Consider the following 25,321-nt stretch of genomic DNA (forward strand, 5'->3'; position numbering starts at 1 on the left):
ACATATTTTGCTTATATGGTCATGTGGTCTGCGGATTGTGTGGCCAAACCTTCTCAGTCTCCCGTTCTTAACAATGTCAGAGACAAGTGGGCGATCCCAAATCTTCTCCTTACTTCTTCATTCGGTATTCTATCTGAGAGGTGGATACCAAGGACATAGCGCAGGCATTTGTGGTTGAATATATTTAAGCTCAACGCTTCGGCTACTTCAAGTGACCATGTTTCACATCCATAGAGGAGGACAGAGAGAACCATTGCTTCATACTCTCGGAGCTTTGTATGTGCTAATATTTCGCTCTTCTTCCATGATTCCGTAGGCTAAGGAAGACACTACAGTCTGAGGATACGCCGCTCTGGACTTCTTCTGAAGATTTGCCGGCAATGTTTACTATCAATCCGAGGTATTTGAATGACTGGACGTCCTCTATCTGATTACCATTTAGGGAAAAAGGGGTTTCATCCATCCCATCTGTTCGCATGTATTTTGTTTTTGGTAGGCTTATTTGGAGACCAGTCCAGAGTTCCTTGACTGCCATGTCATTTATCATAGCCTGGGCTTCTGTAACAGATTCAGCAAGCATTTCCACATCGTTAGCATAGTCAAGATCTGTGACGGAGGACGGGCTCACTGCAATACCTTTATACTTGTCCAGGACCCTGAGGATCCAATCGATGACAAAGTTGAACAAAGATGGTGAAAGGACACAGCCTTGACGCACACCTTCCTTGATCAGGATCAGATCTGAAAGATGGCCATTGACTCTTACCCAGGCCTTTGTTCCAGCATAGTATGCCTTGAGCAGATTGATTATCTTCTCAGGCACACCGTCCTCTCTTATTGCTTCCCATATTGCATCACGATGGAGCAAATCAAACGCGGTAATGAAGTCTATGAAGATTTGGATTGTTTCCTGCTGGTGTTTAAATCGGTTTTCAAGGAGTTGTCACAGGCTAAAAATCTGGTCACAGCAACTCAGCCCCGGCCTGAATTCTGCTTGGTTAAGGCCCACTCGTTTGTTCCGGGTGTCTCTGAATCTATTTAAAGGTATGATTACGAACAGCTAGGTATCAATGGGGATAAGGGATATACCTTGGTAGTTTTTACGGTTTATTAGGTCTCCTTTTTTGAAGATAGGGACAATTATTGAGGTCTTACAGTCATCTGGGACGTATTCATTGTCCCAGCCTTCAGTTATCACTCTATGAAGTTTATCCATCACCACCTTCACCACCTACCGAGCTTTCAGTAGCTCGGCAGGAATTCCAACTATACCTGAGCTTTTATGGGTTTTCAAAACCTTGATCGCCTTAATAACTTCATCCCTGGAGGGTGGGCCCGTAAATACAATTTCATAGGTCTGGTTGTATGGGAGGTTCTGTAGTGCTGTAAGTGGTTGCTTTTGATTACTATTGTGTTCTGGTCTCAATAGCTCTTGGAAGTGAGTACGCCATCTTTCGATATGCTCCTCGCTGCTTGTGAGTATTTTCCCATCTTTCACCTTTAGCGAGAGGATGGTAGTTTGCTTCTTCTTCCCGGTGCATTCTCCAAGAATCTGATAGAGTTTTCGTGCATCGTTCCGTTATGCGGCTCTTTCCATATCACTGGGAGCATTAGACCAGTAGGCTTTTTTGTCAGCTCTTCCCGATTTGTGACATTCTTGTCGTAGCACTTTGTATGTGGGGGATTTCTTGTTGGTCATTTCTTTTTTCTTGGCAGAGTTTGAGTGTCTTTTCTGAGATCCATTTCTTGGTTTTATGCTTGACAAACCCAAGTATGTTTGAGGCAGCTTCATTGATGTGGTCCTTGAGTTTGCTCTATTTCTTCTCAATCTTTATCTTGGGGCAGTTGGGGCACTGATAAGTCGGGGTTGCCTCCTCGGTGTCATCTTGAAGGACAACGAATCGGTTTGAGAGTTCTAGGACAAACGCTACTCGGTACTCATCAACTTTCAGGTTCAACACGTCTATTTTCTGGTTCGGCATAGTAGTCTTCCTTGAGCTAAGTCTGTACTTTAGCCTTGTCTTCAGCAAGAAGTGGTAAGATCCATTTTGTGATTCCGTGTCAGCACCTCTGCGCACTCTTGAGTCCAACACAATGGATTTCTATCATCGGGATACAAGGAGATAATCTATTTGTGCCGTTACTCTTCCATCACGAAATTTCCATGCATACGTAAGACACGATTTGTGCCTAAACCAGGTGTTAGCCACAGCGAGATTGTTCTGCATTGCAAACAGCAAAAGCCCGTTTCCATTTCTGCACCGGTCTCCGAGGCCGTGCTTGCCGATCGCCTGTTCCAAGTTATTCAGCTTTCTGCCGATTCTGGCATTGAAGTTGCCTCCAATTAGGAGGATATCTTTCCGGGGAATCTTATCAATGACTGTCTGCAGGTCACCGAAAAACTTATCTTTTCGCTGTTCAGTGGCATCTCTTATTGGGGCGTAAACGCTAAGGATAGTCAGATTGTTCGTGCGACCTATAATTCTTGCCCGTACAACTCTCTCAGACACATGCTCATATTCGATGAGCCCAGTGATTGCTTTTGGGGGACAACAGGATACCTACTCCTGCCCGGACAGATCCATCTAATGGTCCCGAGTTAAAAAAAAGACCGCCTTCCCAGCCGAGAATTCAAGGGCCAAGATGTTATGTCTATTTAGTCTCGTGTCAGAAACACACAGATTACCAAAGTCATAAAGATAATATTCATCAGCTAGAAAATATTGTGTCAGTAAACATTTAATCGAGCACGGGTTACAGCAACCGATGTTCTGGTCTTGCCTTCTTGATAGAACGGTAGCTAGCATACTTTTTGACGAGAACACCATTCTCGTCGCATTGCATAATACCGGGGGTGCCGTAGCCAAACTTTTAATCATCATATTTGTCATCATTATTGAGCGTTTCTTGGGGATAAGGTACATCACAAGGTCCCCAGTCTTGCGGTCACCCAAAGCGGGTTGGCCATCACCTTGCTCGGCGTGGAGCTCGGTGATGTTTACACCCCTTCACCACCTTGAGGTGCGCTAGCGGACTTCCTATGCAGCCTTGGGACGGAGAGTCAAGCCTCATTGCCTGGATGCCCACCACCGCCGTGAAAATTTCCAGGCTTAGCTACCCCTTTGCTCCCACTTAGAATCAGTAATAGGCTTCAGAAGGCTTATAATGTCAGCCATATGCACACGGCTACACGCCAAAGGGATTTACTCGGAACATTCTTGCAGGGAATGGCCATTCAATTCCTCTTTCATGCCTTCTCAGTGGCCTTGGTGATTTTCCCACCAGCAGTAGGTAGGTCCTTGAAGTTGACCGACTTGACGACAAACGTCAACCGTAAGATAGAAGAAGAGGATAGATTTGATAGTTCTAGCATACCACATTGATTTAGACTTAAGGTCCTTTTCTGTTAATAAATGGTGCTTCCGCAGGGCACAAAAACATGTAAGAAAAATACTCAAGCTGTTACAAAAGCTTAGAAGCGAAGAAGTAGTTAAAAAAAAGTAAAAAAAAGAAGGAAATAAAGACATTTGATTTTTGATTTGGAAAAATGTCCAAAAAGTGTCCTTTATTTCAAAAAGCTGCCTTTTTTGATCCAATAGTGTCCCGGTTTCCTTCAGAGTGAAAAAGTGTCCAAAAGGCACTAAAAGTATCCATTTGGCATCCCAGTTGGGGGGTAGTCCAAGGTTTGCAAGTTTAATTAAAAGGATTTGGTGGTTCACATTGTCATATGCCCCTTCAAAATCTAGGAAAGCTGCAACTAGGACATTATATTTTTAGAATGATTCCTTTATTGCATTTGTTAACAATATGAAAGCATCTGTTGAGGAATGGTGTTTCCTGAAGCCAGTTTGCATGTGAGGGAACATATTATTTTTTTTCCACAAACCAGAGGAGTCGGTAATAGATCATTTTCTCCATTATTTTCCCCATCACAGGAGTAATTATTATGGGCCTATAGGACTCAGGGTTATTTTTGGGTTTATTTTTCTTTAGGATTGGTAAGAGGGATAACATTTCCAGATATTGGGGAACATAGATGAAGCCCAAGCATGATTATAACAATTTAGAAGTTCCTGTTTGTATGAAGGGGGGAGATTCTTTATCCATGTATGGTGTATATTGTCATAGCTGCCGCTAGTCTTAGTCCTAATATGATGGATTGCATTGTTCATTTCCTGGATTGAAAATGGGCTGGTTATATGCTCGGATCCTGGGCGAGGTTGGTAACTTGAGTTCATAGGAATTGGGGGTATTTCGCTACAGTTCTTTGATGTTAGCTTATTAACAAAAAGAGTGGCAAATAGCTTAGCTTTTTTATTATCATTGTTATAATGGGTATTATTATGTATAGCTCATACAGGAGTGGGTTGGGGGAAGTTTTTTTCCCACAGATGTGGCTTATGACTTTATGTATAATTGGCTCATGTGTTGCTCTGGAGAGATTATTTGCAAAATTATTCCACTAGTTATATTTAGCATTTATTATGGTCCTTTTTAGATTAGATTCTGCTTGTAATTTTTTTTTAATATGTAGTAAGTGATGTTTTTTTTTAAGAATGTTCTCCTAGCTGCCTTTTTTGTTCTCCATTTATTTTGGCACTCATTTGTCCACCATGCTTTGGGAATATGTTTAGGGAAGGTTTTCCTGGGTGTTGTCCTTGGGATAGCATGATTAGCTGTATTTATTAGTAAAGATGCCAAAACTTCAGCATGTGTGTCAGCTGTTGCGTTTGAAATGCATGAATTTTGGGTGAAACTTGCAATTTCATCATTTAGCTTATTTTGGAACATAGTTCAATTTGCTTTAGTGTTGATATATATATTTGGAGGTATAATAATATATATAATATTTATTGAAAACCCGTCGTATACAATAAATGTACAATGACAGAGTATGTGATAGGGTTTCAGCAGGTTCGTTTAGGGAGCAAACTATGGCAAAGTGGTCAGTACATAGACGATCAATTTTATTTATATAAATCTTATTTAAAATATTTGAAGACACAGTTTGTAGGTCAATTGTAGAGAAACTGCCACTTTTGGGGTTGAAATATGTATTCAGGTTTGGAGGGGTAGCAACAGCTAAATCAATATTATTTGAAGTCATATGTTCAGTGAACTTACCAGCTTTATTTGCTGGTTTATTCCCCCACAAAAGGCTGTGGGCATTAAAGTCTCCACAAATAATAATATTTTTCAACATATTAGAATTATTTATATAGCTGAAGAAATCCATGGCATCTGTAGTTTGGCCCATTAGGGTTATAAAAGCTTATTATGTAAGTTTTTGTATTATTCAGCCAAACACTGATACCAATTGCATCAACATCATTTACAAAATCTGGAAATCTGATGCCACAGAATTTTATATTATTATTCTTAAATATTAAAGTAACTACGACTCCTTTTCTCAATTATGATCTATCCTTTGTCACGATATTGTAACCTAGAGACCTAATTTGTTGATTTTGGATTAAATGAGTTTCCTGAAAGCACGCAATAATGATGGAATTATTATTTATAAAAGATATTAGTTCATTTAACTTATGTTCTCTAAGGGATCTTACGTTCCCCTGGAGTATTGATATGTGTTGTGTTGTTGTTTTATTTGGCATATGACTGTGTATCAATGTTGAGCTTTTTTAATAGTAAAGCAAGATCTTTTTTTGCTTAAATCAGCATATGGTTAGGGATATGGATTTTTGCCAATTTATCAATGACTTTTGTTTGCTGTTGTTGTATATTCATGGCCTTAACTGCATTGCGTTTTAGAATGAATAAGCATATATTTGGGGGTTGCATGTTTGGCTGTGCATCCAGTTTGTCAGTTAAGGGTTTAATTCCTGGTAGTGTTTCTGGTTTGTTTCTTGTTGGGAGGGGGTGCCAGGCCGACCTCATCTCACTAGGCAAGGAGGCTTGTTGGCTTGGTGATTCTTTCTGATAGAGATGTGAGCTGGGGGGCTTAAAAGATGGTGTTTTGTATGGAGTACTTGATGCATTGGGAGTGTTTGACTTGGGGGTTTTATTTAATTTCAACACGAGTTATTGGTGTGCGGTTTGACAGTATATGCTTAAAATGTTGGAAAACGGTACAAACTGGCCTTTTTTATTTTTATTTAATCCGTTAGTACTCGTGTTATGCTTACAAAAGCGCGTAAGTTAGTGAGAGCTTTAGAAGGACCTTTACAATTGATACCTGTAGGCTGAGTGTTGTTGCATGTTGTCAACTCTTTAGGATGGGAGCCTTTACAATTACTACGGGCTAGGAGAATTTCATTGCATTTTTTTGTTGTGTGTCCCAGTTTCAGACACTTCTGACACTGGATAGGCTTTGGCTTGTATTCCTTGTGCGGTTTGATTTGCCCAAATAGGAATAACTTTTCCGGGATATTAATTTGTTCCTTCGGTGTAAATAAGAAAGATCTACTTGTTTTTAATCTATTAGAGTTGGGTTTACCCAGTTGAGTGACATCTTCTACAGGGATTGTGTTACCAGCTCTATCTGAGAGCCCTTCTTTTAACTCCTGAATTGATATTTCTAGGGGAACATTATGTACTATTATTTTTGTTGGGGATTGTTTTGGGTTCCATTTAGATGAGTTAATTGGGGTATTCAGAAGAGATATTAGATTAAGTATTATATCAGCTGATTTCTGATCTTGGACAGCTATTAACAAAGATCCATCACGGTGAATGTTAAGAGAAAACATTGATTTTAACATTTTGAAAATTGCAACCCTTATTATAGTAATCTTTGTTATTTCAAAGGGGGTATTTGGAGAGATGTTGAGGTAAATTCCTAAGTTTTGGAAAGGATAATCTTGGAAAGCAGGAGGGGAAATACTTTTGATTGGGGATGTTTTTTTCCTTTTTTTGGAGCTCCTAGAAAGGACCTCTTGAAAGCCATTATCATCTATAGTGACATTTGCTCCAACACTGATCATTGTCCTATTCTCAGAATTTCAGCTATCATGTGAGGCACCAGCCAGGATGGGGCAAAAATGGATCAAATTCATTAGTATTTGGGGTGGGATCCGGAGGGACCTTTTTTAAGGGGGAGTTCTTTGCATTGCCTTTTTGAATAAGCTTTAAGCTGAAAAGGAAAGGATAATAGTATGATACCAGACCGTTTGCACTCTACAGTGGGGAAAACTTCCACAAAGGAAACACCACAGTATGGCCCTGAGGAGGATTTTGAGCACGAGGGGTTCAGTACAGCTACTGATTAATCGAGACAATAATTCACAAGAAACTTATTTTTAAAATTTCTTGAAGTGTTGCTGTTGTGTGTGATTGAAACGAAAAGTTCAATGAAAGTTTTCTGCTACTTTAACTAAGCTCGGGTGGTAGGAGTTTCAGAAAACAAGCTCCTCTAATCTTTTGTCTTGAGCTAAGCAAAAAATGAATGGCAACTTTCATCAGCCGGGAATAAGATTTTCTCTGCTTCTTCTAATTTGAAAAGTTTTTGATCATGTCTTCTTGTTCTTGAAGAAGTATCCAGTTGAAAGATGTTTGGAATAAGTTTTTTTTATGATTGAGCAGCTTGAATGTCATAATCATATCCCCTTTCTTTTAGTGATTAAATAAAAAAAAAAAAAATAACTGAAAGTAAGGAGTGACGTTAAAACTTGAAAGGGGCTGTCCCCTCCTAAACGCCTCACTCTTTACGCTAAAGTTTTTTATTGTTTTAAAGAGTAGAGTTGTGACAAAGAGTCAAACTATAGCGTAAAGAGTGGGGCATTGAGGAGGGGACAGCCCCTTTCACATACAGAATAATTTCTGTTTGTTTTAAGTTTTAATGTTGCTCCTTACTTTCAGTTTAAAAAAAAAACTTTTTTTTTATTTAATTTCTGATTATTTTTTAAATAATACTGGGGAATCCAGCACCCCCTTCATGGAAAATTCCTCCATGGAAAGATCCTCCCATGTAATCTTCTCCTTTAAATTGTTGCAAAGAATTCTTTTTGTAAATTGTGAAAATGATGACCCTATAATTAATTGTTGATATTATAACCCCCCTCCTTCTCCTGATAAATATTTTGAGGGGTGTATTCTTCAGGAATGGTTATCATTCTGTTGTTTTGAATCTTTAAGCTACAACTTTTTCTTACTTTCAGCATGCAAAGGCAGAGCAAGAAGAAGAATATATTAGCAATACATTAATGAAAAAGATTCATTCATTGAAAAAAGAGAAAGAGACTTTGGCCTTGAACTTTGAACAAGAAGAAGAATGCTTGACTAATGATTTGTCAAGGAAGCTTATGCAGGTATTTCTCTTTTATCTGTAATGTTTAAAGAAGAAGAATATCATAAATTTAGAATTTTAATATTTACCTAGTTTTTGCAGATCTATTAAGTTCTGGTAGAAATAAGCAGACAAAGATGCAAAACCAGTGGCCTTTTTTGCTCTTTTAAGGGGTTTCAAGAGACTAAGGAAGCATTTTGCCATAATTACCTTTTTTATGTTCATAAGACAAGGCATGCATCTATGTTTAAAAAAATTGTTTTTTTTTAGGATTAATTTATTATATTGAGGTATCAAACTAGAAATAAAGTCTTTTTTTATGCAGGGGAAGAGTGACTGAAACCTACAACCATAAAAATTATGATCCAATTGAGGTGGTTGATGTCTGTCTCAGTTGCTTATTAAGCATAATAGGATGTAAGCAGCTTTTTCCTTAAAACAGAAAGAAACTGGAAGCCTTTGAGAGATACACTTTAATCTATAGCTTGTATCCATGCTGTGTTTAATTTTTGCAATCTTAGTATCATAAGGAAACGGCAAATTATATCTTGTTACTCATGGTATATAAATTGTTTGGGAATTATTTCGTCTCAACATCCAGGAGCCTTTATCAATTTGAAAAGAATAAAAATAAAGTTAAATTAAATGCAACATAAAGGGAGACAAAACAGAAACACACACAAAAAAAGAAAACAGGTAAATTAATAAAACTCACAAGTTAATAACGTCCAAAATACTGCAATCACTGTAAATAGTCTGAAGAAGCACAAAGGAAATGACAAATAATTCTGTTACACCAGATTGTCTCTTGTATAATATCAGTTTGGGAATGAGATTGAGCAAAAATGAAATACTACACTTATTTGAAAGAATTTACCCTTGATTAGTATTACAAGGTTAAGATTATTGGAAGTTAATAGGCAATCTAATGTTATATGTAGCAACAGGTCAAAGAAACGTGTGTATTATATATTGAATAGATTGTTTTTTGCTAACTTTCCTGCATTGACTTCATCCCGACTTTTGCCCACAAGGTTGACACTTGTTTTGGGAGTTTGGGACTATTATGTAACACATTACTATTTGAAATTTTGACCTTCCCCGTAATTGGTGTAATCACCATTCTGGCGTACTAGAGACAATCTTGTCATTTCTGTATGCTTATTCAGACTTTTTACAGTAATTGCAGTATTTTGGAGGTTATTAAGATGTGTTTTTTATTTGTTTGTTTGTTTTTGTCTTTTTCTTTATATGTTGTGTTTAATCTAACTTTAATTTTTTTTTTTTTTTTTTTTTGATAAAGGCTCCCACACATGGAGTCGAAATATTTGGATTGTTATTATTTAAAGTCTGTTGTTGTTGTTGTTGTTTTTTTTTTTTGTTTTTTTAATACCCTCAGCCATTCCTTAGATATTGCTGATATTCCCTTTTCACAATCAGCCAAGATAAAGTGTGTTTTGATTGTGTTTGGCATCCCTATCAACATTTATGTCACCGTAATACTGTAAGTTTTTTTTAGATTCAGGAACAAACATACCCTCTTCTCTTGACAAAAGACCTTATATATTAACAATGGGCTACTTGCATAACTTACACCCCTTGCACCGGGGTCTTAGGGGGGGGGGAGGGTGTCAACCTTAGAAGCATAGTTTTTGGCCTTTGGACTATTTTGAACAAAATGGCATTCTCAAAATCTAGATCAAATGTATTTGGGGGGAAAGGTGGGGAAGGGGGGGGGCTAGGTGCCTCTTATCACTTTTAACTCTTAAAAAGGGCACTAGAACTTTTGATTTCCAATCAGTTGATATCCTTCCAAAATTTATACAGCCACCTTTTCCATAAAATCTTCATATGTTAAAAATGGGTAACTAGCATAACTTATAGCCCTTGCCCTCGGGGGAGGGTGTCAACTCAGAGGCATAGTTATATAGCCTATGAACTATTTTTACCAAAATGACTATTTCAAGATTTTTATTTTATCCATTTGGGGGAAAAGGGTGTGGGTGTGGTGACTGGTTGCCCTTTGATCACTTTTGACTCTTAAAAAGGGAACTAGAAATTTTGATTTTCAATTAAATGAGCCTCCTCCAAAGTTTGTACCACCACCCTTCCATAAAAACCTTATGTGTTAACAATGGGTAACTTACATAACTTACAACCCTTGCTCTGGGCTGTGGGGGATTTTTTTCAACCCCAAAGACATAGTTATTTGAATGTTGGATTATTTTGAACAAAATGACTATCTTAAATTTGATCAGATGCATTTGGTGAAAAGTAAGCGTAAAGGGGGGGGGGTCTAGGTGCCTTCCGATCAATTTTGAATCATTAAAAGGGCAGTAGAACTTCTAATTTCCAGTCGAATGAGCCCCTCCGAAGTTTAAATGACCCCCCCCTTCCATATGAAGTAGCTCTGGGAAAAAATTATAATAAATACTAGTAATAATAAAACATTAAGCTTTATGGCTCTTTGCTATTGGAAATGCTACAGCGTTGCCTCTGATAATTGAGAAAGAAAACAACATGATTAGTGACTCAGATTTCTTTGATCAGATGCTTCCACACATACCTGGAATAGTCACTACAGTTGCCACAATTAACGTTTTTTTTTTGTGTTATTTCTATTTTAAATCTACTGAAATCTACTATATCTTAAAACCTTTCTCTTTGTGAAGTCGCACAGACAACTATCTTGATATCTTGTCCAAATCGTTAGTTGAGTTTTTTTTTCAAATTTCATGGTTTAAATTACTTGGAAATTTTGGAAACTAATCTCTTTTATTTAAAACTTGAAAGTAATATTGAATAATTTCTTATGTGACATGCTTATCCGTGGTGAAGGTCTTCGTTTTAGTGGCTGGGAATGAAGAAAAAGGTTCAGTGTGCTAATACATTACTTGTGCAATATTATTTGCTTGTTGTCTAAAAATATTGCAACTATCTTTTAGCTGCGCCATGAAAAAGTGGAATTGGAGCAGTCACTTGAACGTGAGCAAGGACACATTGTGAATAAACTAATGAAAAAGATTGAAAAGTTGGAAGCCGAAATTAACTCAAAGCAGAATATATTAGAGCAGCTTAGAAGAGAAAAAGTTGAGCTTGAGAATACTTTGGAACAAGAACAAGAAGCTCTGGTAAACAGACTTTGGAAACGAATGGAAAAACTTGAAGCAGAGAAAAGGTTTAATGTTTATTTTTAATTTTCTAGTTTGAAGTCCCACAAGAGTGTAAACTCCATTTTATCTCTAATATGACCTGATATTTAAGTATATCTATCAATAAATAGGGTACCAAAAGCTCTAATGGAGCTAGATTCACAATATTGAGTAAAAATATATAACGTATAAACATAGAACAAAAAAAAAATTGAGGAAAAGCCAATAAAAGAACACAAAATATTGTTACTTGAAGCGGAAAACTGATAAACAGGAAAATGGAAGATCAGTTTTAAGCATAACTAGTAGAATTCTGTATGGTTGCCATTAGCATAAAGAAAAGCCTAGCAAATTGCAAACTTGCATTGAAAGTTCTTTTTTTTACCTAAGTTATCATACTCTAACTAACAAACTTTGTATAAAGAATCAAATAGATTTGTTACTGTGGATATATTTTAATTGCCACAACAAAAGCAGTAATATACCATTGCATAGTTAATTCCATGGATAGCCCAAAGATCTATCACTGTTTAATGAACTGTTGTTCATTAAACAGCAGTTATCATACTCTAACTAACAAACTTTGTATAAAGAATCAAATAGATTTGTTACTGTGGATATATTTTAATTGCCACAACAAAAGCAGTAATATACCATTGCATAGTTAATTCCATGGATAGCCCAAAGATCTATCACTGTTTAATGAACTGTTGTTCATGCTAGCTAATGGAAAATGTACCATTTGATTTAGCTATTCCAACTGTCCAGGCTTGCTCTAGCTATGTAAATTCTGGATGGTTGGCTATCTATAAGCACAGCACTTTTCTACAATAAAGATGTTTTGACAGGTTAGGGTTTCAAGCTAATTTTCTATAGGATGTAATAGAAATCATTTGTCTCTACCCAGAATAAATACAACTAAAGAGTTTACCAGTCATCACTGTATGGAAGGTAATTGTCCGTCTGTGCTAATCATAGATTCCAAGTTAAAACTGACTTTTTGAAGTAACTCAGTTTTGATTTTGGCAGTCAAAAATCATCAGGATAACAGACTGACATTACCACCTGACTTATAACAATCTAGATCAAATCCTTTGCATAAGCATGGGGTGCCAAAATCACCAAAAAATGTACATTGAGCAAGAACTTTTTGGTGGGGGTCCTAAGGACCAAACGCTAACGGGTGTGCCCGACAGTCCGCTTTTCCCCCTCACATATTTGTTGATATGCTTAAAGCGTACTTAGAACGTCAAACTATAACTAGAACTTCTGTCTATGGATGCTGGATTGGACACGGATTCCCAAACATCTTTTCGAAGAATGACTTCCCTGACCAGATAGGTTGTAGTTTTAGCAGTTTGATTACTTTTACTTCCTCAAGCTATGTTATTGGCTACCATAGAAAGCCTATGACTATCTACCTTAGTTCTGCCCTAGGAATGACCTATGGATGGATGATAAATAGACTTATATATCAAAAAATAGCATGATATAATTTTAATACGATCCTAACATGGGCTTATCCCAGATTTGCCTCTCAATTACTCGGACTATCTATCTTGGCTTTTTCTACAACTAGCCATGTCTTGATACCTACTGCAAAATACTTGATTTTCAATTCAAAATCAATGGTCATTTGTCATTGTAGAATTGCCATACAGGGGGGCCAGTGCATAACTATTTTTGAACAAGGACAGACTTTCAAAACTAAAAAATCCTGGAATTTCAGAGAAGGTAAAGTGGGCTCTTATAAGCGCCCTCTTTCCACGTGTATACATGACTGGGCAATTAGTTAGGACTTCACCTCTGCAGAGTGGGGAGGTGAAACTAAAATATTATCTTGAATTTACCTTTTTGTATTTGATTTAGACATTATAGAGGATATTCAATCTATTCCAAAAATTGTTTTTGTCTTTCTTTATCCTTGATTTTATTTTATTTTTCCTTTCGTCCTAGGAAAAAAATATGGTTGCATTGTTCCAGGGCATCTACATCTTCATTGCTTAAATAAAGTGGCAAGTTCAACTGTATGCTATGAAAGTATGGGTAGCTTTTAGATAATTACAGAATGGTGGTACAGCTAATTTGTAAAAACGTAACAATTTGTGCTAGGTTATTTTTTTGTTTTTCAAAAGGCTCAAAATAATTTTTTTCCAGGAAAAAATTTACCATGGTGAAAAGTTTTTTAATACGTAACGGTTTTTGTGTTAGATTAAGCTATAATACAAAATGCAAATGAGTAGGCTATATAATACAAAACATTCAGTACCTTATCATAATTCCTGGATCTTTGCACAATCATTTTTTAAAAATATTAATTTAAATAATTGGATCAATTGGAAAAAATGTCAGTACAAATATGGTCTTTTCTAGGAACCTGCAGATTAAGCTAGACCAGCCAATCTCTGCTCCAGCGTCTCCTGCCGGATATTATGGTGAAGCCACTTCAGCTACCAGTGGCTCTCAGCCTAGTGAAGAACAAGGTCTCTCAAATACAGTCAAAATTCAAAGGGCCCCTGAGCAGCTGACTTCACATATTCAAATGCTACGTTCAGAAGTATCTAGGTTGCGGCGGCAGCTTGCAATTTCCCAACAAGAACGTAAGGTTTATATTGATCTTCCCTCCGTATTTTTTGAAGTTAAGAAGTAAAGGAAAATTTTTAGTTGTTAATGCAAAACAACTAGTAAAACTGAACACTAAATTTTATAAAAAAAAATGGGACATGTTATTAATTGTCATAACCGCACACAGGCCTAATAACATGTGGAGAAAGAGAATTTTACTTTTGTCAGAAATGGGAGTAAGGGCCTTTTTGAGCCACTATTTGGATATATATATATATATATATATATATATATATATATATATATATATATATATATATATATATATATATATATATATATGATGATTTGAAGTGTACTAAGCTGTACTAGTACTAGTGTACTAATACCGTGCCTTTTTGGAGCTTAATCATACAAGAATATTTCAATGTGTGTGACTGGTGGCAAATACAGAACTTGTAGCTCTTCCAAGACCCCCCCCCCCTTACCACTAACTTTGTAGATGAAAGGCTGGCATGTTTTTGTTTTTCCTTGATCGGTTTTAAAGTTATGGGTTAATTAAATTGGGTAAATGGAATAGAAGAGTGATGATTTTTAAAGGTATGCTTCTGTACTTTTGCTTTTGCGCGAAAATAGTTTGCTTAAAACTTGTTGGGTAACGGAATTTTGGCTATGGGGACAGAGGGAATGGATCCACCTACCTTTCGTTTTAGGGTCTAGATTCATTTTAAATTTGGTGGGCATGCTTCTGCAGCCATGGAAACTAAAAGCATGACATTTTAGACCACTGACCATACAGTGCAGTTGTCAAGTTTCTTTCTTCAAATATTTCTCCTCTATCACGGAGTGAACTTGTCAGCAAGAATTGTAAAGCATGTTTATTTTCAGGGGTGAAGGATGACATGAATGTCCTTATGCACTTTTATTCATTTCTGGTACATTTTGGGCTTAAAAACTTTGTCTTCTTGAAAGTGGTTTAGCAAATATTATAAATAATACTGCTAAACAGTGACATAGTGTCGTAATTATAGTAAAATGTGTTGGTGGAATTAATTGTTGATGGACATAATCAAATTCTTCTTACCACCAAGTGCATCAGAAATAAACAATAGACGTTATGCTTTAAGGCAATGTAGCCATATTTGGGCTATCATTTATATTTAAATAAAAACAAAGATTGGGTTAGTTCTTTTGTTTTGGGTAAATAAATGCAACTTTAGCCTGTATAAATGGAGCATTTTAAAGTGTCAACATTTATTTGGTGTCAGGACTTAGAGAAAAAAGTTCGTTTTTAGTAGAAATAGTGTGTTTTTTTTATAAAATAAATCTTTTTTTGACATACCGTTTTGAAACTTTTGGGTTAACATCACTGCGTTTAATTGATGACAAAGAAGCACAATCAAAACATTGCTCCCGTCACATTTTTCTTGGCGAAGCCATTTAAAAGTTGCAGTGGCCCTTGACATTGACCAAGCAATGTAAATCCAGTTCATCTCTAAATGCTACTATGCTACCTTGACTCATAAATTTCTTGCCTTTAGGTGGATCATTAGCTGGGTTTCATCCACATATTGCTGGTAAACAAACATATTTCTTTTCAAGGTTCTGTTTGATTCGCCAAGGGTATTAAATTTGAAGCCTAAAACTTGGGTGGCCTTGAAGGATCATAGAGAACTTTTTGACGTCTGTTGTTTTGATATGTTAAGATTAGAACCAAACCAGACCGAAGCAAAGTTTTATTTGAAGCCTTGGGTGTGCGTGTAACTGAACCACCGTGTAATTGGACAACCGTGCAGCTGAACCCTATTTAACTAAACCCCGTGCAACTCAACCCCATTTGACTGAACCCCCGTGCAACTGAATCACTGAACTCAGTTTTTCAGTATTCTAAAAATATGAGGCAATATCATTGGGTAAAACAGAAGTTACAATTATTACATTTTCAACCTTATTGGAATTGTTTGTATCTTAAAGTCTGTTGTTGTCAAGATCATTGTTGCCTGTCAAGATCATTCATAAAAAAGTTGTGTTTTATTTTTGCAAAAAAAAAAAAGATGAAGATCCGATGTCACAAACCCTTAAAGCGGATTCATTTCTCTTTTTTTTTCAGATGAATCAGACCTTTCTGGACGTTAAGGAATGAACATATGTGTTTGAAATATTTGACCTTTGTGAATCTAGATAACGAATTTTGATCAGATGTCTTTGAGGAGATTACAGCTAAAAAGGATATGGGAGGGGACTGGTTGCACTCCAGCCTTTTTTTTTTCAATATTCCTTCAGCATGCCCTGAAAGTTTAAACTTCATACTCTTAGATTTGTACCCTCAACTGTTCTCTACACATTGCAGATGCATCGTCTTGTAAAACTGGATGCACAAAGTCCCTCTTGATTTAGTTGAAGATGCTCCTAAACATTTTCCAAACGATGTGAGGGCCGATACCATCGGCCATTGTAGATATTGTCGGTATTTCCTTTTCATAACCAATAAAGGAAAAAATGTCTTTTGATTGTGTTTGGCTTCTTGACATTTCCCTAAGGTTTTACTTTAATGCTCCATGCTTTTTTTATTTATTGGATCGAACATGCCCTCTGTTCTTGATTAAAAAAAAAAAAAAAAAAAAAAAAAAAAAAAAAAAAACTGGTATTTCAACAATAGGCAACTTGCATAACTTACAGCCATTGCACCAGGGGCTAGGGATTGTGAACCCTGAAGGCATAGTTATTTAACCTTTGATCTGTTTTAAACAAAATAGTCATCTCAAAATTATCGATCGGATATATTTGGGGAAAAAAGAGGGCGGGGTGGAAACCCTTCGATAATTTTCAACTCTTAAAAAGTGCACTGGAACTTTTGACTTACAATTGAATGAGCACCCCCTCCCCTCAAGTTCATACAAAAAACATTTCTATAAATACATTATTTGTTAACATAGAGTAACTAGCTTAACTTACGGCCCTTGCTCCAAGAGCTTCTGGTGGGGTTTTAAACCCCAGAGGCATGGTTATTTGACCTTTAGACTATTTTAAAAAAAAACCTTTTCTTTCTTTCTTTTTATTTGATCGGATGTATTTCGGGGAAAATGGCGGTTAAGAGGGAGACGCTGATTGTCCTCTGATTACCTTTGATTTTTCAAAATTGAACTTGAAATTTCAATTTCCAATTGAATGAGCCTTCTCCAAAGTTTGTATGACCATCCCTTCTATAAAATCCTTAAATTTTAATAATGGGTATCTTGTAATAACCTACAGCCTGTAATAACCCTGTAGACTGTGGGGTTTTTTGTTAATCACTTTTAATTGTTCGATGGAAATTGAAAGTTTTAGTGCCCTCCTTAAAAGTAAAAAGTAATTGGAGGACAACCAGCCCCCCCCCCCCCCGAGAAAAGCACCTCTTGTGGAAATTACCTCCAGGAAATACCACCTCCCGGAAAATACCTCCCATGAAAAATCTCCCCCAGAAAAAAAATCTTGTGGTTCGTTGGCATCCAATCACTTTCGACTTATAAAAAAAAATGACTAGAACTGCCTGGGGATTAAAACTAATTTCTACCTCCATCCTCATCTTGTCTCTCCCCTAGAGCTAATGCTGTATTTATCCGAATGTTCAATGAGAGTTGAGATGTTTTGGCAATGCACCCTTTGTGGTATCTCTCTCTCCCGAGCTACAAGACAATCAGAGAACCCCATTGCAGATGTTTAAGCACCTTTTTAAGTTTTGTAATTTGTCCATTGCTTGCAGATAGTGTTTGTTATTGATTTTCCATGAGATCAACATTTTTGCACGGGGTGGGGGGGGGGGGTTAATACTTGCACTTAAATTCCTCTTTTCAAATTTCCTTAGCACTTCTCAGCTAAACTAAAAAATAACAGAATCCAAATAAAATATTCCATTTTAAAAAACCATATTTTCCGCGAGGGGGTATTTTTCGGGCGGGGAGGGTTTTTCCTTGGGAGAGGGGGGGAGTAAACGACTATACTCGTAGAAAGTGACAGGGCGAAGCGAAACCCCATTAACAGACATAAAAAAAGAGAAATAGATCTGGCTTTAAGAGTTTGTGATGTCTGATTTTCTTTGTTTTTATGACAACAAAACAGAGCTTTTTTTTTATTAATCATCTTGACAGTCGTTTACATTAATACTTTAAAAAACAAACAATTCCAACAAGGTTGAACATGTAAAGATTCTAACTTGTGGTTTACCCAATGTAAGTACGGTGTTTGAGTTGAATGAGAGTTCAGTTATACAAGGGTTCAGTATCACGGGGGTTCAGTTGCACAGGGGTTTGGTTAAATGGGGCTGAGTTGCACGGGGTTTGAGTTGCACAAGGGCTCAGTTAAATAGGGTTCAGTTGCACGGTGATTCAGTTGCATGGTGGTTCAACTGCACGGTGGTTCATTTGCAATGGAACCGAAGCCTTTTCATTGATCGCATCCACAGGATAGGGACAAGTGGCTTTTGTATCGACACAAAATCTCAAGATGTTTATTTTTGTCTCACAATTTCTGAGATATCTTATCATATGATCTGTCTCTTTTCAGTTTTTTATTCGAAGTCTTATTTATATTGGTTCTATGGTTGTAGTATTAGATTGAATTGGAATAGCTATCCAGATCTATGATTTCTTCCAGAAGTGTCTATTTCTAGTTTTTTAATTGTCTATTTATTTGTGTGTTTTTTTAGACCTGCAAAAAACGAACCAGTTTCAAAAGGAAGAGCAGACCATCCGTGAAGAGAATCTTCGACTTCAGCGGAGACTTCAACTTGAAATGGAACGTAGAGAAGCGTTGTGTCGTCATCTTTCTGAATCTGAATCAAGGTACAGCAGCATCGTTCTGGGTTACATGAAGGGTTGGGAATCCTTAAGAATATTTGCTTTTCATAATCTTTATTATGCTGACGCTTGACTCTTTGGTGTTCGTATTTGTCACCTTTCAGAATTCTTTGGTTTGCAATATATTTTATGTACATCCAGTTGAATTTTTGAGATGATTGGCCATGAAAGGGTTGAATGTATAAGTACGCATAGCCCTGAGTTTGGAAGAGGGAATGGGAGGGCTACTAGATATTTTTCCAAACAAGGTTGAGCTTACGAAAATGTGCGCTTTCAGGTTCAGATTCTATTATCGGAGATTTCGGATATTACATGAAATTTTATATTTAAAAAATCACAGTCACTTGCTTAAGCCTGCTTAGTTAAAAAATTTCCAAATATGCGCCCATTACAGGTCATGTTGTTACCCTAAGGAAAATCGGTCTCAATAGAGAAGGCTCTTAAGTTTAAGAAAGTCAAAGCTCGCCTTTTTTCCTTCTTTTTCAGGGTTTTTAATTCTTCTTTTTTGTAATTTGAAATATTTTTCGGAAAATCAGATTTTTTTGGTTCTTTTAATTGATATTTATGTATTTATTAAAACAAAACTGCTGTAAGCCAAAGGCTTTCGCATTCTCTGATGAGAAAGATTTATTATGATGTAGAAATTCCACATATATAAAGACTTCTTGATTAGTTCATTGATATTTATACCTCTATGGCTTCTGTCAATCTTGTACTGTTTATTTATAGTTTGGAGATGGAAGAAGAGCGTCACTATAATGAAATGCACGTCATTCCTCCGGTAGGAATGCATCCCGGTGCTACAAGAGGAAGGAGTACCTCCTCCCCTGGTCCCCAAGTCAGTTTGAATCGATCGCCTAATTCTTCTCGTCCTCACAGTCCAGGTAACAGTTTTTTTAATCATGCAGAACCATACCTTCAAACTAAGATTCGAATAAAAATAAAACATAATATCAATAACAGTATATATCCTAGAAGTGAACTTGTTAAGGACCATAACCTTTAGACCCTGGGTCTAAAGGCCCACTCAGAGTACCAAAAGCTAAGCTTTCGAGGGCATGCTGCTAAACAGTGACTTAAAAAACGCTGAGTGTTTAATGAAATAAACGAATTTATTTTTAATCTCTTATTATAAGAGTCGATGGGGGGGGGGGGGGTTCAAGCCCTGAATTGAACACCAGCAATCCAGCACGTATACAAAACAATACATTTCATAACCCAGAATAGTGTACTAACTGTAATTTTTCTGCTTTTTTCTTTGTTGCTTTAAATATTCAGTAACTCGTCCTACTACTTCACCTAGAATATGGTCATTACAACACATCCACACAAAAAGGTAGAGGGACACCTCTTTAAGTTTTGTTTTCTGAAGGGGGGGGGTTCTAAACAACAAATAATGAACATATTAGAAAGAGATTGTAAAGTAGAATTGAGAAAAGCTTCAAATTTTCTTTTTTGATTGGGGCAGGACTGCTACAAAGTCCCTAAAATCGAGTGAAGTTGGTCCCTTAAATCGATAAAGGTCTCGAAAGTCCCTTTTCTTGCTTTGGTTTAAAGCTCTATATCCTGAAGGCTACTAATACCTGTGAGTACACGGTTTTCAGAATTTTTGTTTTGATTGAGATTCTTAAAACCCGTTTTTGCTTTTCTAAGAAAGACAAATATTTGGTTACATAGGCTACAGCTTTACTGTCTGGATACAGCAGACAGGCCAGTAATGAAAAGGAGTGATCCTCTTTACCTCTGGAGTCAATAAGCTAGAAGGCGACAGGGTTCGGTTCGCTTTGTTAAGTACATAGAAAACTCTTTTCTGGGTGTCACGGTTACATACAGAGAAAAGGAAAATGAGAGAATGGCTCCAAACACAAAATACGAAGGAGGCGGTGTTAAAACCAGGATCCTTGTACTGAGCTTACTTTCATTTCTCGAACTATTAGACTACTTCCTAGCCCCCTATTTTTATTTTAATGCATATCTGATAATAGCCTATATATTGTTCTACTAACTTCTTTCCTTTTTTTAAGGTTTAGCGTTTGAAGTTTCAGTTTGAACAAGAATGGGAAAGTGCAAATTCAAGGAGACTTGGTTGGAAGAGAAAGATGCAACGGAACACCAAATGATAGAGTGGTGCAGGACCGTTCAGGGAGATCTGTTCTCTTTTTACTGTTCTATCTGTAATACATCACTTGTCTGTCATAAGGGCTCCTAATGTTTACTGCAGCACGCCAGAACTATTTAACATAAGAGGAATGTTACCGTAAAGCTAACGCCGAATCAGCTTCGTCTCTCGGCAGCATCTTGAATGAAGAGCGGTGAACCGGCAAAACTGCCCATGCACTTAAGTGCTTAACTAGTGCGGGATGAAACAATAGTTGCAGAAATTACATGGGCTCTGAAGATGATTGAGTCTTACTATTCTGGGAAATCCACAGACAGAATAGTAGATGTATTTGGAAAAATGTTCAGGAATACAATGGTCAAAACTTCTCCTTTGGGCGAACTAACTTTGCTTATTTTTTAATCAGAGCTCTTGACCCCATTTCTGGAAGAAGGCTTTTGACGAAGTCGGCAACAGTTATTATGTTGTCGATTTTGACGAAACGACAAACTCAGATAGTAAGAAAGAGCTTCAAATGAGGATCCGGTTCTGGCATGAAAAGATGAAACTAGTGATAGAAAGACATCTGAAAACTGCATTTATTGGACATGCCTAGCTGAAGTCAGAAATAGCCAGAACGATCGATGAGACTGGTTTATCTATCTCTAAACTGCTAGCTTCAATTTGTGACGGTCCAGACGTGAACAAAAATCTTCTGGCTGATTGACAGTGAAAAAATTGAATTGACAGGTAGCGAAGGTCTCGTTGGTATTGGTACCTGCAAGATCTATTTGGTATCCAACTTTTTACGGAAGGGTTTGCAGGAAATTGGCGAGAATTTTTCCGATCTGATCATCAAAGGTTAGTAATTTTTAGTGGCTGCTCGGCTTGACAAAAAAAAACTACGGGAAGATTCAAGAGAAAACTGGCATTCCCAAGTCCCGCTTTTTGAAACACGTACCCACCAGATGGTTAACAATAGGACCTGCCGCTTTGAGGCTAAGGGAACAGGTGCCAGCTCTCTCTAAGTACTTTGTTGGCTGTATTCCAAAGAAAAGCCCTAGTTTTATGAAATCAAATGCGTAAAAAGAGATCACCCGGCTGATAAAAAAAAAACACCATGAAAGCTGAGTGTCAGTTTGTTGTTGATAGTTGGAACCTCTTCACACGTTTCAACGGGAAGAGTCCCTAGTGCATGAACTCTATACGGAGCTGAATCTGCAGGTCTTGACACTGGCTGGACGAGTTTTAAAACCCGAAGCGACCGAAGAGCTTAGGGATGAACTAACGCATCAGCCATTCGAAGATGAAGAGAACTTTGTGCCCCTGCTACAGACAGGTGTGAGTGACGAGATTTTCGACTGTCTCGAGTCAGTGGACGAGCTTCCAAAACGCTCGTTCAAGCAGCGTGTTCAGAAGCATTATTCTGCGGTCGCAAATATACCATTAAGCAAATACTCGGCGGAGATTTTTGGAGTTCTTGAAAGCGTTAATTTTTGTGCATCCCAATGAAGTTTCAATGCCAGTTTCTGCTCAGAGTCTATTATATGTTGCCTGGAAGTTACCCATCGCGACGCAAAAGGACGTGCTAGTTGATGAGTTTAAGCTAGTCTAGTTATCTGGAATTCCACCGGAGCCGGGTTGGATCGACGACAAGTGGAACACCGTGATTCAGGGAGGGAAATATCCAAACTTGTCTGAAGTCGTAAAAAATGCTTTGACCATTACACACGGGTCTGCCAGTACTGAGCGGGGTTTCTCCCTTTCCGGGTGAGTTCTCAGCAAAGAAAGAGCCTACATGAATGAGCGAACTTTGAATGCAAAACTGTTTGTGATAGATGGGCTGGGCAGATTTGGAGGACGTGCGCAAAATGCTGCTATCCCCGAAGACTTGATAAAACTAGCCAAATCCGCTAGAAAAAGCTGTGATTTGTACCTACTGCAGGAAAAAGCCTTGTAAGAAAAAAAAAACTGAGAAAGAGCAGCAGGATCTGGAGGTAAGAAAATGAATGAGAGAGATTGTAGATCACTGAAACCTCTTTGAAAAGACAGACAATAGAGACTCGAAAAATCGCTCAAAAAAAAAAAAAAAATAAGCGGTTGGTTCCCATGAACAGGCCGCAAACGACTTGCTGAAGGAAGTATTATAACCGGCTGAAAAAAGGCATTGAAAAGAAGGGCATGATCGAAATACAGATACAGCTAGATACAGCATGCTATGATAGATGGGACTCTGTCGATGCGTAATGAACAAAAAAAGGTAGCTGCCACTCTTGAAAACGCCCAGCAGCAGTTAGAGTCAAAGAAACAGTTGCTGATCACATCTCTGTTCCAGCAGAAGGCAGTACAAAAAAGGGAAAAAAATAGGTTTTGTGTTCTAGTTACCGTACCCTTATCTCTTTTATCATATTTTTGAATCTGATTTTCTGTATTCGAAAGTAAAGCGTTCAGAAGGAAAAAAAAAGGAAAAAACTCCTCCCATGACATGATGATTCTCAGGTGGTCGGTTTCTTAATTATTACTTGGCATCTGACCACGGAGAGATGTCTGCAAAAGATCATTCCCATTTTTTTTTCTTAGTCAAGTGCCATTAGGTGCTGTGTCACTTCCTTTTCTTTCAAAAGCCTTCTGAAAATTGAGTTTTGAGGTTCATTTTGCGTCCAGACTGGTCCCTAGAGAGGTCCCTAAGCTGCTATTTTTTATCACTGAACCTGTGGCAGCCCTGATGGGATCCAAGGGCTACTCTAGAGTGTATACCTGGGAGAAGGAGCATGTTCTCCCCTTGTAAACGCCTGAGCGCTCTTTTTGGTTCAGTTCTGTAAAGCAAGGTTAAACTATCACCTTTGTGGAAGTTAATTCCTAACTCTCCTGGTAAAAAAATTTTAAGTAACCCTTTTGCCCTTTGAACTTATTAAGAAAAATTCTAATAACTCCTGATCTTCTGCGCTGGATTTTATTCCTACTTGGTATACGTCATCAACGACAGTAAAATTAACGTCGAATCTTCTAAAGGTCTATGGTAACAAAAAAGCTAGTAATTATTCTAGGTAATAACTTCCGAAACAAAAGCCTGGAGTTGGAATTTCATGTATTGCCCACGGATTCATTTCCAATTTAAAAAACTTGCTTTTACGATACGAAAAAAAGGGGGAGGGGGTGGAATATCTTATGGACTAAAGCTCATTTACCTAAGCTGAAGTAATCTTAGGTTGTCAGTAATATTCTAGGCATTATTGAGCAGCTTGGCAATGTAATAATATTAATAGTAAGCCCTATATTTTGTATTATGACAAAAGAAATGCTCCAAAATTACCAATTTGCTACTTTAAAATACATCCATTATTGTACTTGCTGTTATTATATTTTAATTTTTATTAATTTTAATTAAAAGTCGCCCCACAATAAAAATTTTAAGTTTGAACCGCCATTTGCCACAATCCAAATAGTGTCCATGTTGGGGATTATATGTTATGCTGCTTTTCTTTAAATAGGCCCCACTAATTCCTGAGAAGGAGTATCGCTGGTTGGTGCATTGTTGGTTTTCCTATTTGTCTTATTAACACTGAACTAGTCTCATTTTATAAAATTAGGAGTTCGGGTTAAAAAGGATCATTTTGACCTTAAGTCTGAAAATATTCTCTCTGTCTATAACCCATTTTCTTTTTTGTCGAATTTGATAAACGTTTGAGATTTTAATTAACTTCCATTATTTTTCTTCGATGTATTCTACTCAGTTTTTTCTAAACTTATCGCTTTATTCTTATTGTTTCGTTGTTAGACTTAATGGACTGTTTTGAAATTTTATGTCCTTGTGTTTTATTTTTCTCCATTTTGAGGGGGGCAAATAATAAATATCACAGCTGTGTTTCAAAATTCAAGTTAATGTCACTAATGGATTGGTAACTTCAAGAACCCCTCTATACGTTCATGTCCCACCGCATTAAATCATACGGGCTCGACTATTCCACTTTATTTTCAAGTCAGGTTTTAAGATCCCAGCAATTTTACCTTTTTTAATTTTTCTTTCTTTGTCTTAAATAGTTTTAGGAAAATTGAGTCCTAGCCACAAGGGCGCATCTAGGATTTTTTTGGAGGGAGGGGGGCTAGAAAAAAACTTATAACCCATCGAAATTCGTTTATATGCATTTTTGTTTCGTATTTACGAGTCGGGCAAACTTTTTTTCGGGGGGGGGGGGTCAAACCTATAACCTGCTACCCTGGATACGGCCTTGCCTGATTAGCCAAGTAAAAATAGCTCAAAAAAAGGCCCAACCTCAAACAAATTGCAACAAAAATGATTTTTACACCAAAAAATGCAGAAAAATCAGAGAATAACATACTAAAACCCCACCAAAATCCGTGGCAGGGGAAAAACGGGGGAACCAGGGGAAATTTTGCAAAATCCAGAAGTGTTCAGATTGATCCA

The 25,321-nt window shown here is 37.2% G+C and overlaps 1 protein-coding gene across 1 annotated transcript in view; it reads left to right on the forward strand.

Annotated features, from left to right (window-relative positions):
- The first annotated feature begins 748 nt into the window (after window positions 1-748).
- LOC148940776 (uncharacterized) overlaps window positions 749-25,321 on the forward strand; it is a 43,038-nt gene continuing 18,465 nt past the window's right edge. The window contains exons 1-7 of the mRNA XM_089105071.1: window positions 749-878; window positions 3,109-3,287; window positions 8,118-8,267; window positions 11,191-11,423; window positions 13,771-13,997; window positions 18,647-18,782; window positions 19,527-19,681. Of these exons, the coding sequence (XP_088961197.1) occupies window positions 749-878; window positions 3,109-3,287; window positions 8,118-8,267; window positions 11,191-11,423; window positions 13,771-13,997; window positions 18,647-18,782; window positions 19,527-19,681 (1,210 nt within the window). The remainder of the gene's footprint in view (window positions 879-3,108; window positions 3,288-8,117; window positions 8,268-11,190; window positions 11,424-13,770; window positions 13,998-18,646; window positions 18,783-19,526; window positions 19,682-25,321) is intronic.

The sequence above is a fragment of the Artemia sp. Qi Xiang Cuo genome, chromosome 19 (assembly GCF_049724085.1).
Source record: "Artemia sp. Qi Xiang Cuo chromosome 19, ASM4972408v1, whole genome shotgun sequence".
NCBI classification, from domain to species: Eukaryota; Metazoa; Arthropoda; class Branchiopoda; order Anostraca; family Artemiidae; genus Artemia; species Artemia sp. Qi Xiang Cuo.